Here is a 12066-nt window from a genome sequence, read left to right on the forward strand (position 1 = left end):
ATATTATTTTAATTTTGTATTTTTTTAATAAATCTAAAATAAGTAATTTGAAGTTTTGTTTGTTATCAAAATTGGTTAAATAATTATTATTATTATCATAAAAAAAGTTGTAAATGTGTATTTGGAAATTAAACATAAATTATCAATAGAGATTTATTTTAAGATAGAAATTAAAATGATATTTGTTTTTTATTTCTTTTTTTTTTGTAACAGAAATGTTTGAAACTTTTAAACATTTTAAATTAAATGTTAAATAGTTTTCGGATAATATAACTTGAAATGGTAAGATTCTTTTAGTATTATTTGTTTGTGTGACTTTTTTTTAATAAAAAATTAGCTTCCATTTGAATTCCATTTATAAATTTTAAAATATATTTATACGGTGTACTGTTCAACATGAAAATTATTATTATTTAACCAATTTGACTAAATTTAAAATTTATTAAAAGTATAAAAAAAAAAAAAAAAAAAATTAAATAAAATTAAAAAAAAAAAAAAAAAAAGGCTATAATAGAGATTTCACGAAAAAATAAACAAAATTTGAATAGTTGAAAATACATATACTTATATGGACCAAAATTATATTTGATTTTCTTTTTCTTTTAACTTGCTTTCCCAAAATTGATATTTTTTTATGTTTAGATTTGTTCATATAAACTACATATTAGCATTTTAAAAAATTAATGTATTTATTGTAAAATAAATCCTATAATTCTGAGGTATTTATATACTTAGATATTAATTACCAAAGTTTTCAAAAGTTTAGCTTCACAAAATAAACATTGATTTTGTATATCCTTACCAGATCTGAGCACAAAGCTTGTGCAGACAATAGGGAAGGAGAAAATGACATTATGCTAGGCTCAAGCTGCCAAGGGACACGAACAAACGGAACCCGCTCGGTTCAGATCAAACCGACCATTTTTCCTTGTCTATACCCTTAGCTGCCAGCTCCATGCATCTCAATCAAGGAAGATGACCAATATCTGGAAGAAGGAAAAAGGGACTGTAAGTTAGTTCATATGAAGTTGAAGCCCAACATTTCTGGAGTTAATCCCCAAGTGAAAACAACTTTAAATAGAAACAAAACAGTTCTAAATACACAATGGTACAGCCCACATGGAGGGCTGAGGAGAAGAATGTCCACCATGGTAGTCGACATTCTATAAGCGATTTGTCGAGTCTACTGTAGTTGGCCCGTAATGCCTCCCTTCATTTGCTTACCTTCTTATAGCTCAGAATAACGTTCGTCTTGACTTTAGTATTGAATATTAAGTAGCTAAGTTGACAAAGGGGAACAACCTTTCTTCTTTACAGTCGTAAAGGATCCCTCTGAAAAGTCAGGAAAGAGGCAAAGGGACGAAAGTCCGACAAAAGGCGGTACAGAGATCCAATCTTTCTAAAGGAACTATATGACTCTCCTAAACTATCCAGTTTGTACAAAACAGACAGTACAATATGATTTCCTCTACATGGTGAATATGATAGTGTATGTATACTTACATCCAAATGCAACCTTGAAAACTGATGTGATGATCAATGTTGGTACAATCCACCATACCCAGATGCTGGTAAATTTGAAGCCTGATTCGAGTAGTCTTCAATGCATGACAAGCCGAGCAGAATCAAATGGTTTGCATACGTTCAATCCAAGTACATCAGCATTGACTACGTCGAATGATCCAGAGATACTAAGTCAACACAGAACAACATCAGTGGACGTCCTAAAGAATTCAAATGTTAGTGAAATCCACCATAACCAGATGCTGGTAAATTCGAAGCATGATTCGAGTAGTCTTCAATGGATGACAAACCGAGCAGAATCAAATGGTTTGCATATGTTCAATCCAAGTACATCAGCATTGACTACGTCAAATGATCCAGAGATACTAAGTCGACACAGAACAACTTCAGTGGACGTCCTAAAGAATTTAAAGTTCGAAGTCAAATGTCAAGATGGGGTTGAATTTTGATCTGAACATAATCCATATTTTCTCATCAGCTCTATGCTTTCTGCAATTGTGGAGCCAGCAGTGCCAACAAAACCAAGTGAAGCACAACTGCAAACAGTTTCCTCTATGTATAAGAGAATATCGGGTAATCTCTCAGAAGTACATTTGTTCTTCATATCATGAATTCTGCTAGGACCAAATGCACTGGATGTTGATCTCAAGCCATGTCCTACAGCCATCACTTTCTTCGATGCTCGTTGAACCAATTCATCGTGTTCTTTGAGTAAAAAGAGTTTGAAGTGATTTGAATCCCTAGCCAGATGCCTTAAGTAGCTTCCAGTCCAATTCGATTCAGGAAGATCGGTCATCACAAAGACATGAACGGGTTCATTACCATCCTGCAATATAGAGTCTAGTTTCTGTTCGAGGGCCAAAAAAGTAGCGTTCCAGTGATTTTTGAACTGCCCATCTAACAATCTCAGTTGAGCACAAAGGAATGGAGCTTTTATGATCTTGTCAATATACTCTTTCCCTGCGCTCAAGATTTCTGGGACAAATGGTAGATACTCAATGCTTTTTATCAAAGAACTAATTCTTTGATCTCCACTAACTTCATGGATATCAATATACAGTTCTGAACCTTTGTATGGAGCAGTAAAAAGACTTCCAAACGACAAAACAGCAGCGAGTTCGGCTTTGGAATCAGGTCCAAGGGCTCTATATACATCTCGACGGCGTCTGACATACGACACATTCTTTTTCTTCTTAAGCTGTTCATTAGGCTGAAAAACGTCTAATGCTCCATCAACTTCACCATTTTTGTAAGTCCAAACTGTAGTTCTGCAATCTTCATCTACAGCATGTAAACATTTGTCTACATTTCCATCAAGCCCTGCTAGTAGACGACCACATTGCTTTAGGTTGTATTCATTGGAACAAACACTTTCCAGATCCACTCCACACCATAAGTATGCAAAGGTCCTAAAATCTATGGCCTTAATAGAAGAGTAAGAAGCTAGCGATGAAATATCTACAATATCCGCCATTGAAACATACCTGCCACAGAATTGAAATACATAGATTATGTCATAAAATATTACCAAAGAACTCCCGAACTTTGCCTTTTTGTTTCAATAATGTCCCTGTTCTTTCAAAAATTGCAATATTACTCTTGACCATTCATAGAAGTTTCAAACCTGTTCTTGGAGTAGAAACTCGTTTGAACGTTGCATAAAAATTGGGATTTGGAACGGTGTTGTGTTGTGGTCCCAATTTGGGATCCAAGAAATCCTCAAACTCCTACCGAGTCTCAATTTTCATTTAACATTCTAGCAAATTTCTACCAAGGTAGTTTCAACGTTTATGAAATGTCAATGATAATATTACAACTTTTGAAAGAACGGGGGCATTTTTAGAACAAACTTCCATATCAATCTAGCAACCCAACAAACGGAACACTCATGAATCCAGAGAAAAATCAAGACATCTGAAAAAAAAAAAAAAAAACTACAAACCAAGGGGAAAATGATTACCTTCCATTCCGAAGAAGTTCAAGCATATGCTCCCAAACCGAAAACCGAATCTCACCAGGATCCGTAACTCTGAATTTCGGACAACTCCCGAGAGCTACGGCATGGTGATCCAGAATCGGAGGAACAACGAGAGTCCGGTTGAGAATCCCGGCCATGAGAATTGCATTCTTGAACTCAGAAAGCTGGTTGCTAAATCCGCTGTGAGGCGCGTAAAACAGAAATCTCTCCCCCAAATCTAAGATCCGGGAACTGCATTGGCGCGAATTTGAAGTTGAGAATGCAGTCGAGGGCATGAAGGAAGAGTAGGAGGAGAACATGTAGAGGAGAAAGAAGGAACAGAAGAAGAGTAGAGCGAGAACAGGCAAAGAAAAACGTCGGTGCAGAAAATTGGATTTCTTCGAGTTCCATCCATTGATCGGAGATCTGCTCGAACCGAAAATATTCATGGCTTTTCTCTCTGTTCAGAGCTTCTCTGCAACTGAGGTGAGATATTGAAGACGGGGAAAAACAAAGGAGATTGCAGTGTCGCCTTTCTCCATTAGTGGGCCTTAAGGAATGGGCCTTTGGATATTAGTTGGGCTCACAATGGATCCATAGTTGGCCTGGATTATTAGCTGGGACCAATTTTTGGGCTAAAAACTTACAAAAAAAAAAAAAAAGAATTATCGATCCAATTTATGAGTTTGAAATTAATTTTTTTTAAAAAAATTCTATAAATTACCTTTCTATAATTATAAGCACCTCGGAAGAGGGAAAATGTTAATTAAATCATTTTTCTAATTTTTTTAAAATCATTTTTTCCTAGACATTAAATTATTTATTATTCTAAAAATTAAAATTACAAATTTAGATAATAAAGTTTTAAGTAATGTAAAAAATTGCACAAGTTGAATATAAACTATGATCAATTCATTTAAACCTATTTTGTATAATTATTAGTTTGCAATATCATATAATTTATAACATGAAATATTTTATGTATTAAACTTTTTAAGAGAAAATGCTATATTAAAAAATTTAAAAATTAAAATTTAGATCTAATAAATACATAAAAAAAAAATTATTTTCAAAATTTGCACTAAAAATATAGATGTCAAAATTGAGGGAGTCCTACTCTTACCTCACATAAATTAGTTCTCTATCAATATTCGCAATGGAAAAAAGAGGCATTACAAGAAATATTTTCAACCAATCTCACCCGTTGCTGGCCTGATCAAACACACACTCATTTCATCAAATTATCAAGCTATTGATATTGACATTTGAAATACAAAAATTCACATGGAAAATAGAGAGTGAAGGGAAGCAAACAGCAAACCTCGAATGAGTTCCTCGTTCCTTTCCGAGCTTCGCAACGTGAAGCTTTTGGCTGTAAATGATTCGATCTCTCATGGAAGCAGCAAATTCAAGCCACTGCATCCTACTGCCCTAGCCAAGAGTATTTGAAGGTGGTAAGGTTTTGCAACTCTCATGGTCTTTGAACCGATTCCAAGCTCGCCACATCGCATAAAATGCATTATCTCGAGTTGTCCGATGAACATGACGGTCATTATCACTTGGTTAGCCTTGTCCTTCTACTACCGCTTAGGGTAGCTCTGTGACCTACCCTGCTTGGAACTCTATTAGGACTTGCTTCCTCCTCATCGCTCGCTTCATCAGACCTCCATCTTGGAGCACCATTCGAATATCGAATATCAGCTGCAGAATCTTGTCCTCCTCCATGACTGAATTTTTTGGAACAGACAGTATAAACATAAATAATAACAAGAAAACTGAAAAAAGAAATGCAATGGGAGGATGAAATAGGTGTTTCTTACCTCGAAATGTCCATTGGATCATCTAAAGAAGAGATGTTCCAAGTTCCATTATCTTTAGTAGATCCATTTTCCTGCACTCTCCTTGAAGGAACATCTAATAAACCGAACTTGCGGTCGGGTGTATTATATGTCGGGTTAGCAGTTATCCTACGGGAATATTGAGAGGTGTTCCGAACTTGGTTAGTAATTCCATTTTCCTCTTTATCCAGTGAGAGTTTCTCATGACTATTTGGAAGGAGCCTTGAACTTCTCGTGGCTTCTTCTGAGGGGGAAATATTCATAGCACTTGCTTGATGGAATCCGGAACTAAACATGTCCTGAAAATCTACACTCTTGTGTAGGCTATTTCCTATCTTTGATACTCTTTCCTTACTACTAAACAGCCTTTTGTGAACCGATGGCGAGCCAAACTTCGCGACTTTGGAATGATTCGATGTCCCACCTAGTCTTGCTGGAGTTTCGAAAACTGGGGGTTTGAGGATAAATTGACTGTCGTTTCTCTGTGATACAGTAGACGTATTAGTTGAGGGGATCAATATACTACTTAAGTGCTGCTCCTGGACCCCAGATGGATCAGCCTCTGGTGACGATTCCACTTCGGAACTAACATCGACCGTGGGCAACTTCCCAGATTTTATTTTCAGCTGTTGGACTTCTGGTAGCAACTCCATGAATTTATCCTGTTCATTTGAGGCATAAAATTAAATATCAAAAACTTAAAAATAACAATAATGAAATAACAAGACCAAGCATGAGTTGCGAACCCAGAAAGTACTATAAAAACATTTATGAAGGACCAAAAAAATGGCTGTATTGATTTTGCAATTAAATATAGTATTGTTTAGATCGTGAGGTTAAACCTCACATTTAGAGTTGGTGCCAAATGATTTCAATAAAATACTTCAACCTTTGTGGTTGAATATGTTAAACCACAACAAGCCAACAACAATTCAGAACCCATTCAACCGGAAACTTCTGGTGTTTAGATTACACTGAAAAGTGTTTTCTAAAGAACATGCCTTCACCCCATGACAAACAACCACCCAATAAAATAAACATGGTTCGGGAAACTTACAACCAATCCTGCTCGCCAGTGACTAGTCGATTTCATCCTGGATAAAACATCTTCATGAACAGAATTTTCAGAAAGATAGCCTTGTTCTGCTTTCTGAAGCAAGAGGTTTACTTGGTAGGCCTCAAGATATCGAAACCTCTGAAAGAATATACAGAAAGTCCTCATGATATGCCATCTCCGTGTGCAAAATAGATCTCAAGATGATAATTTAGTATGCATGCTTAATCGCAGACGAAAGGATGCCTAGAAATGACAGTGACTTAACTACAACAAAAAGTTAACAAATAAAACATGTCTGTAAGCTAAACCATTAAGAAGAGACAACCTTCTTTGGAGCAAACAAAGCAATCTCTTCAGTCCATTAGTTGGAAAGGAACTGCTGAACGTACAATGTAGGGAAAGAACTTAAAAAGAAGCAATAGTTCGGTTTGCTTTCGTTATTCTTCTTGATAGCTTATCTGGTTCCTTGTATTCCTTAAGTGATTAATTCCAATGGGATGGTTTCTTAAAAAGTCATAACGGGCAAATGTAGAGATTACCTGAAGATAGTATACGAATAGGAGACTTCCAATAGTGGATGATGGATGTGCAGTGGACCACTCCAGCAAGCACTTGTGGAGATGCTTTTCCTCATTAGAACTCCATGGTAACTCAATCATTCTATCCACAAAGTTTCGACGGATACAAAGAAAACAAATTTCAGTCACCAATATTTTCATCCAATCCTCCCAGCTTTTAAATTTGCTTTGAGCATTACCAAATGCATCTTCATGTTCTTCATACTTTTTCCTATCTCTTACCCTATTGCAGACCATTTTCTGGTACATAAATGCTTCGGTCAGGAGTGCACATTCCACTTTCACCCGGACACCAGTTACAGCTTCCACAAGTGAAACTGGGACTGACATACTGTCATGTCCTGACCACCTCAAAACCATAAGAGCTGTATCAGGATTTTTCCGTTCTAACAAAACTTGAGCAATCTTAGGATGTGTTGCTGGGCCGGAAATGTGAGGAAGAAGACGGCAGGCTTCCTATATGATATCATATTCAGGGAAAAGTTAGAAGTTAGCATGTGAAGAAGACAGTCATACATTACAGAAACGGCAAGAAATAGGCAGTCTGTAAATTTGAAACTAGAAAAACTCTCGAGTAACTAGATTAAACTATTGGCAGAAATTTAAAGGACTTGTCTTGCTCTAGTGTACATCAACGAGGGTGATACTGTTTCATCCTTCACTTCAGTATTAGAGTATACATGTTGGGTTAACTAGACCCCCACATGTAGGACAGTTTGTTAAACTAATGACTCGCCTTACCATGGGGTTCTGTCGAAGACATCGAAGTGAATTCATCAATTCAACCATTTGCACAACCACTATTATGATAATACAACACCCAACCCTATCATTCATTTAGTAACCAAATAACTCAAAAGATACAAAATCCTTGGCACATCGCCAATGGTTTGAATCCATTCTCTCAAATTCCGTCATCGTTTGCATGATTTTACTTTTTTCAAAGAATAACTTGAAATTTTAGGGTCAGTACTAATTCATTGGTCTTGAACTAGAACCACAGTAAGACATATTCTAAATCAATCGTCTATCTCTCCTATCAAACATAGATCCCATGATTAAAAAGTTACACAGCAAATAACCATAAATCTTAGGTATTTGAATAAGTAATGCAAAACTGAAACTATAAGATGAGGACAAGCAGGAGAAAGATTGCACAGAATTTACCTGCAGAGCTTCATCTGTATGATCATCTAGAAGATAAAAGACGAAGGATTCTAATATAGAATGCCGTGTTATACTAAAAGAGGCTGCAAAATCCTCAATAATATGTCTCCATTTCTCGTCAGGCATTGTCCAGTGGCGGTCAAACAAGTAATACAAAAGCTACCATGATTAAGGAGAAAAAAAGAGGAATATATCTAGCCAATTATATAATTTATATGGGCAATGAAACAGATGTATCACTAAAGAAGGATACAATTGCTTCCTTTGCAACCAATACATCAGAACTTCCACGAAGAAAGAGGACGTCAACAGCAACTCGAAGATTTTCAAATGGGTAGCATCCTGAACTCCCCCCAATCTTAGATCTAAAGATTACTGGGGCCCCATCATTTTCCAGAGATGCAATTTCTAACCCATCCACTACATCTAGGGAGAACCACTGCTCTATATCAAGATTCCCCAGTGCATCCTCGATAAAGAGAGATCCATCCAGTCCAATGGAATCAGCAGAGTCATCTAAAGCATCAGGCCATGATTGCCGGATGGCAGCAGATTTCCTTTCACGAACAGCAGTAAGCCATGATGTGAAGCTAGAATGGCGGGACCTGATATTCTCCAAAAACTGATGCCTTATGCACCACATCATAATCTCCATGTGCTGGTAAAAGAAATTGTAACCAAAAAGTATTTTAACATGAAGACTATCGTGAGAAAAGGGACAGTAGTTCCAGTAGGATGATCTAAAATTCTAATCTCCCAGCTTCTTGCTAACCCTCCATGGGACATATAGATCTACCAGTAACTGAATTGCAAACATTTACTATTTAAAAGTGGGGAAAAAACAGAAAGCTAAGAGAAAATAATCTAATTTTACCTTCATAATCTGTTTTCTAAACCTAGAAAATTTATGGCAAAAGAAAATAAAAAATAGCATTCAATGCCAATGGATGAGAGTCTAGTCTCTACAGGTTATAAATTCCTATGTTTACTTATCCAACGATAATAAATTTGATAGAAACCATCTATGTAGTCGACATAAATGAAGAGTGATAAAATGATAAACATCACACATGCAACCTCCTGGATGACTTATCATTGCCAGATGCTAACCAGTAATAATGTTTTTTTTCCTTCTTCACTAAGGAATGTCAATTTTAATATTTTTCAGTCGTGTGAAAGGAAATATTGAATACAGAGTTGTGATAATATCTTTTCATCAAAGGAAGAAAAGAGAAACAAATTTTGGGAAAGGCTATCTTTGTTTTTCTCAAGTTGGAGAACATCTTAGCATATCTACTGAGTTAGCATGTTTCCATTTAGTATTCTCCAACTGATCAGAAAGCAGATCTACTAATTAACAAGCCAGATATCAGGATTCAGTGACATTAACTATTAAAATGACATTTAAGTTAATTGAAGGCCAGCACATATTTCATTTAAGGACAGCCAAGAACTACGTCCTAATGTAAAGCAGAAAACTACTGAGATTGATAACCGTATTTGCTACCAAAGATATTGAACCTGCTTGATCTTCAATATGCCCTCATGAAGATTGTGCAGGTCCTCAAGCTGTGCTGAATGAGAGCTTCTAAATGATGAGTCTAACACTTCTAGCACATTGGATATGCCAGCAAGCAGCACCGAAAACTTAAGTAGTAGGCTCATCCTAGACCTCATTCCCTCTACACCAGAGTTATCTAAAATGAAATGGAAAGTATACATACAAGCTTATAAGTATTCAGTATGCAGGCCATATTAAGGTACAAGGAATCAAAATCTTCAAGATTTAGCTTACATATTTCTTGAAGTTCTGTAATAATGTTCCTGGAGGCCCGCTTACACCAATCCTTCACAACCACTTCATCCAATAAGAATGCAATTACAGGATCACTTGATACAGCACTCTCATCCATACAAACATCTGTAACATCTGAGAACTTATTGTAAAGGAATCATGAACTTTAAACATTAGATTAAACACAAGTTAACAAAGTAAGATGATAAGCGTATTTCTTCAAAACGGATCGCAACTTTGTTAGATTGTTTAAGGCATCCCATGCAAAAGAAAATAAAGAGAGAGAAACAACAAGTGTTTCACGGTAAGGTGAAAAGAGGACAATATAAGAACTGGATGACATATACGTGGAATGCTAGCACAATAGTCAGACTGATAAGGATACAGTGACAGATTAAAGAAACTAAGTTGTTTTCCAGCGCAATATCAAATAAGGAGTACAAGCGTTGAACATCTGTAGTTATTCTATTCTCCCCATCTTCCTCAGGAGGATTCTCCTTGGAATTCTTGGGAATGAGACCAGCTTCAACACACTCATAAAAGAGACGAAGACGAGCACTGGTTTTTGGAACTGGGACTCGGCATATTGGACAAATATCACACCGTTGGCAACATTCTTCACACAGAGAGGCATGCCCACATGAATTCAACACAAACTGAACATCCCGTCCACAGCTTCTCAAGTCTCTTGTAGCTCGACAATGCTCAACTTTTGCTTCATTGCATAACTCGATCAGATCAATAGATGCCAAATGTTTCAGCGCTTCCTAGATTTAAAAATATAATCAAAACAGTTAAAAACAGTCTACCACCTAATGAACAGACTAATTAAAAATCAACGTCTAACAGGATAAGCATCATTTTAATGAATACATTGCCATCAATCAGTCAAATCCACAAACACAAACGTTCGACAGGCAGTCAATAATTTTGAATAATATAACAACCACAACAACCATTAAAGCACATAACTCGCGAAACTTTAAGCAAAAGTTGGTCTACACTCAACAGCAGCAACTCGAGTACGGAAATACTTCCGGAAAGAAAAATCAAAGCACAAAAAAACATGAACTCTCCACATGCTAACCAAAATAGCTAGGGTTTCCCTATCAAGCATTACAACATAAACGCATCAACTAGTAGAAAGAAACGAGTACCTGTACTGCTCGACTACTGTAATCAGGTCGCAGAGACGAAGAAGTGGAGGCTGAAGCAGCCCTGCCATTAGTATATGTCGAAGGAACGGCGTGACCGTCGATTTGCCTGTTCATTGAGAGGGAGAAGAAGCAAACAATATCCCCGAGCGTTGAGGACAAAGAATGATAGTGAAGAAGTTGAAGCTAGGGCTTGTCAATGGAGGAACGCCATTATAGATGTTTGAAGGTTTTGAAGCTTCCAAGTTCCGCATACAGAAAAATTGAAAAGCTTCTCCTACGGGGGAGAGGAGAAAATAAATGATTTTTTTTTTGTCGAATAACAAAATATAAATGGGCCGGGTTCAAACTAATTCAGGTTTTGGGCTCGCACTTGGCCCAATGATATTAATTTTAAAAAAAAACATTCTCAATAATAATAATAATAATAATAATAAATTATCTCACATTTCTTTTTTTTAATTGTGGAGTTTATTTCATTACAAATGTGTTTCCAAATAAAATATTTGGAATATTTTCCGTCAATTATTTTAAAGTCTTTTCTTTTCTCTGAATAAATCCAATTTTATAAAATGCTTTTTTCTGTTATTAATTTTTTTTTAAATCATTCAATAATTTATACTAAAAACATTTTAAATTATTATTTTTTTAAAAGTACTTATAAAAATTAATTTATTGAATAATTATCCAATAAAAAAAATCAACCATGTAATTTAACTGATTATATTGTTATGTGAAAAAAAATCTTAATTTTTTATTTTTCGAGTTTATAAAAATTATGTTTGTTTTCTCACAATTTATTTACAAAAATTTTCATATTAAACGTAAGAATTCATATTAATTAAAAAAAATAAAAATTTATTGAAAATAAAATAGCGTGGGTAAAACATTTTAACCCAAATAATAAATTTAAAAAAAAACTCTTAAAGGTTTAAGAATTAATATATTCATAATAATTAAATAGTATTATTCCAACCATTTTTAATCAAAATTAAT

The 12066-nt window shown here is 35.4% G+C and overlaps 2 protein-coding genes across 3 annotated transcripts; both read right to left on the reverse strand.

Annotated features, from left to right (window-relative positions):
* Positions 1-712: 712 nt before the first annotated feature.
* Positions 713-3930, reverse strand: LOC111807996 (O-fucosyltransferase 30). The gene is made up of 3 exons (XM_023693746.2): positions 3485-3930; positions 1504-3008; positions 713-986 (listed from the first exon to the last, which is right to left on the reverse strand). Exons 1-2 carry the CDS (start codon positions 3928-3930, stop codon positions 1952-1954), a joined length of 1503 nt encoding a protein of 500 aa, XP_023549514.2. The 3' UTR covers positions 713-986; positions 1504-1951.
* A 562-nt stretch (positions 3931-4492) lies between these two features.
* LOC111808951 (E3 ubiquitin-protein ligase HOS1) lies at positions 4493-11367 on the reverse strand. Of its 2 annotated transcripts, XR_015411537.1 has the most exons (11): positions 11074-11367; positions 10302-10683; positions 9917-10051; positions 9643-9818; positions 8375-8779; positions 8122-8280; positions 6916-7410; positions 6377-6514; positions 5302-5981; positions 4803-5208; positions 4493-4693 (listed from the first exon to the last, which is right to left on the reverse strand). XR_015411537.1 is itself a non-coding variant. In XM_023695204.2 (10 exons), exons 1-10 carry the CDS (start codon positions 11185-11187, stop codon positions 5037-5039), a joined length of 2856 nt encoding a protein of 951 aa, XP_023550972.2. In that variant the 5' UTR covers positions 11188-11367; the 3' UTR covers positions 4493-5036. The 2 variants fall into 2 exon arrangements, 1 of the variants encoding a protein (XP_023550972.2); XM_023695204.2 differs by having other exon boundaries at positions 4493-5208.
* Positions 11368-12066: the final 699 nt, after the last annotated feature.

This window comes from Cucurbita pepo, chromosome 13 (genome assembly GCF_057944985.1).
Source record: "Cucurbita pepo subsp. pepo isolate OVF chromosome 13, ASM5794498v1, whole genome shotgun sequence".
In the NCBI taxonomy this organism is placed as follows: Eukaryota; Viridiplantae; Streptophyta; class Magnoliopsida; order Cucurbitales; family Cucurbitaceae; genus Cucurbita; species Cucurbita pepo.

Bases quoted from the DNA above. Each gene is read 5' to 3' on its own strand.
- LOC111807996 (XM_023693746.2), bottom strand. From the start codon at position 3,930: ATGAATATTTTCGGTTCGAGCAGATCTCCGATCAATGGATGGAACTCG. The intron at 3,009-3,484 runs GTAATCATTTTC...ATTCTGTGGCAG, and splicing joins GAACTTCTTCGGAATGGAAG to GTATGTTTCAATGGCGGATA.
- LOC111808951 (XM_023695204.2), bottom strand. From the start codon at position 11,187: ATGAACAGGCAAATCGACGGTCACGCCGTTCCTTCGACATATACTAAT. The intron at 8,281-8,374 runs GTATCCTTCTTT...TAATCATGGTAG, and splicing joins TGGTTGCAAAGGAAGCAATT to CTTTTGTATTACTTGTTTGA. The intron at 5,982-6,376 runs GTAAGTTTCCCG...TCAAATGAACAG, and splicing joins ACTGGCGAGCAGGATTGGTT to GATAAATTCATGGAGTTGCT.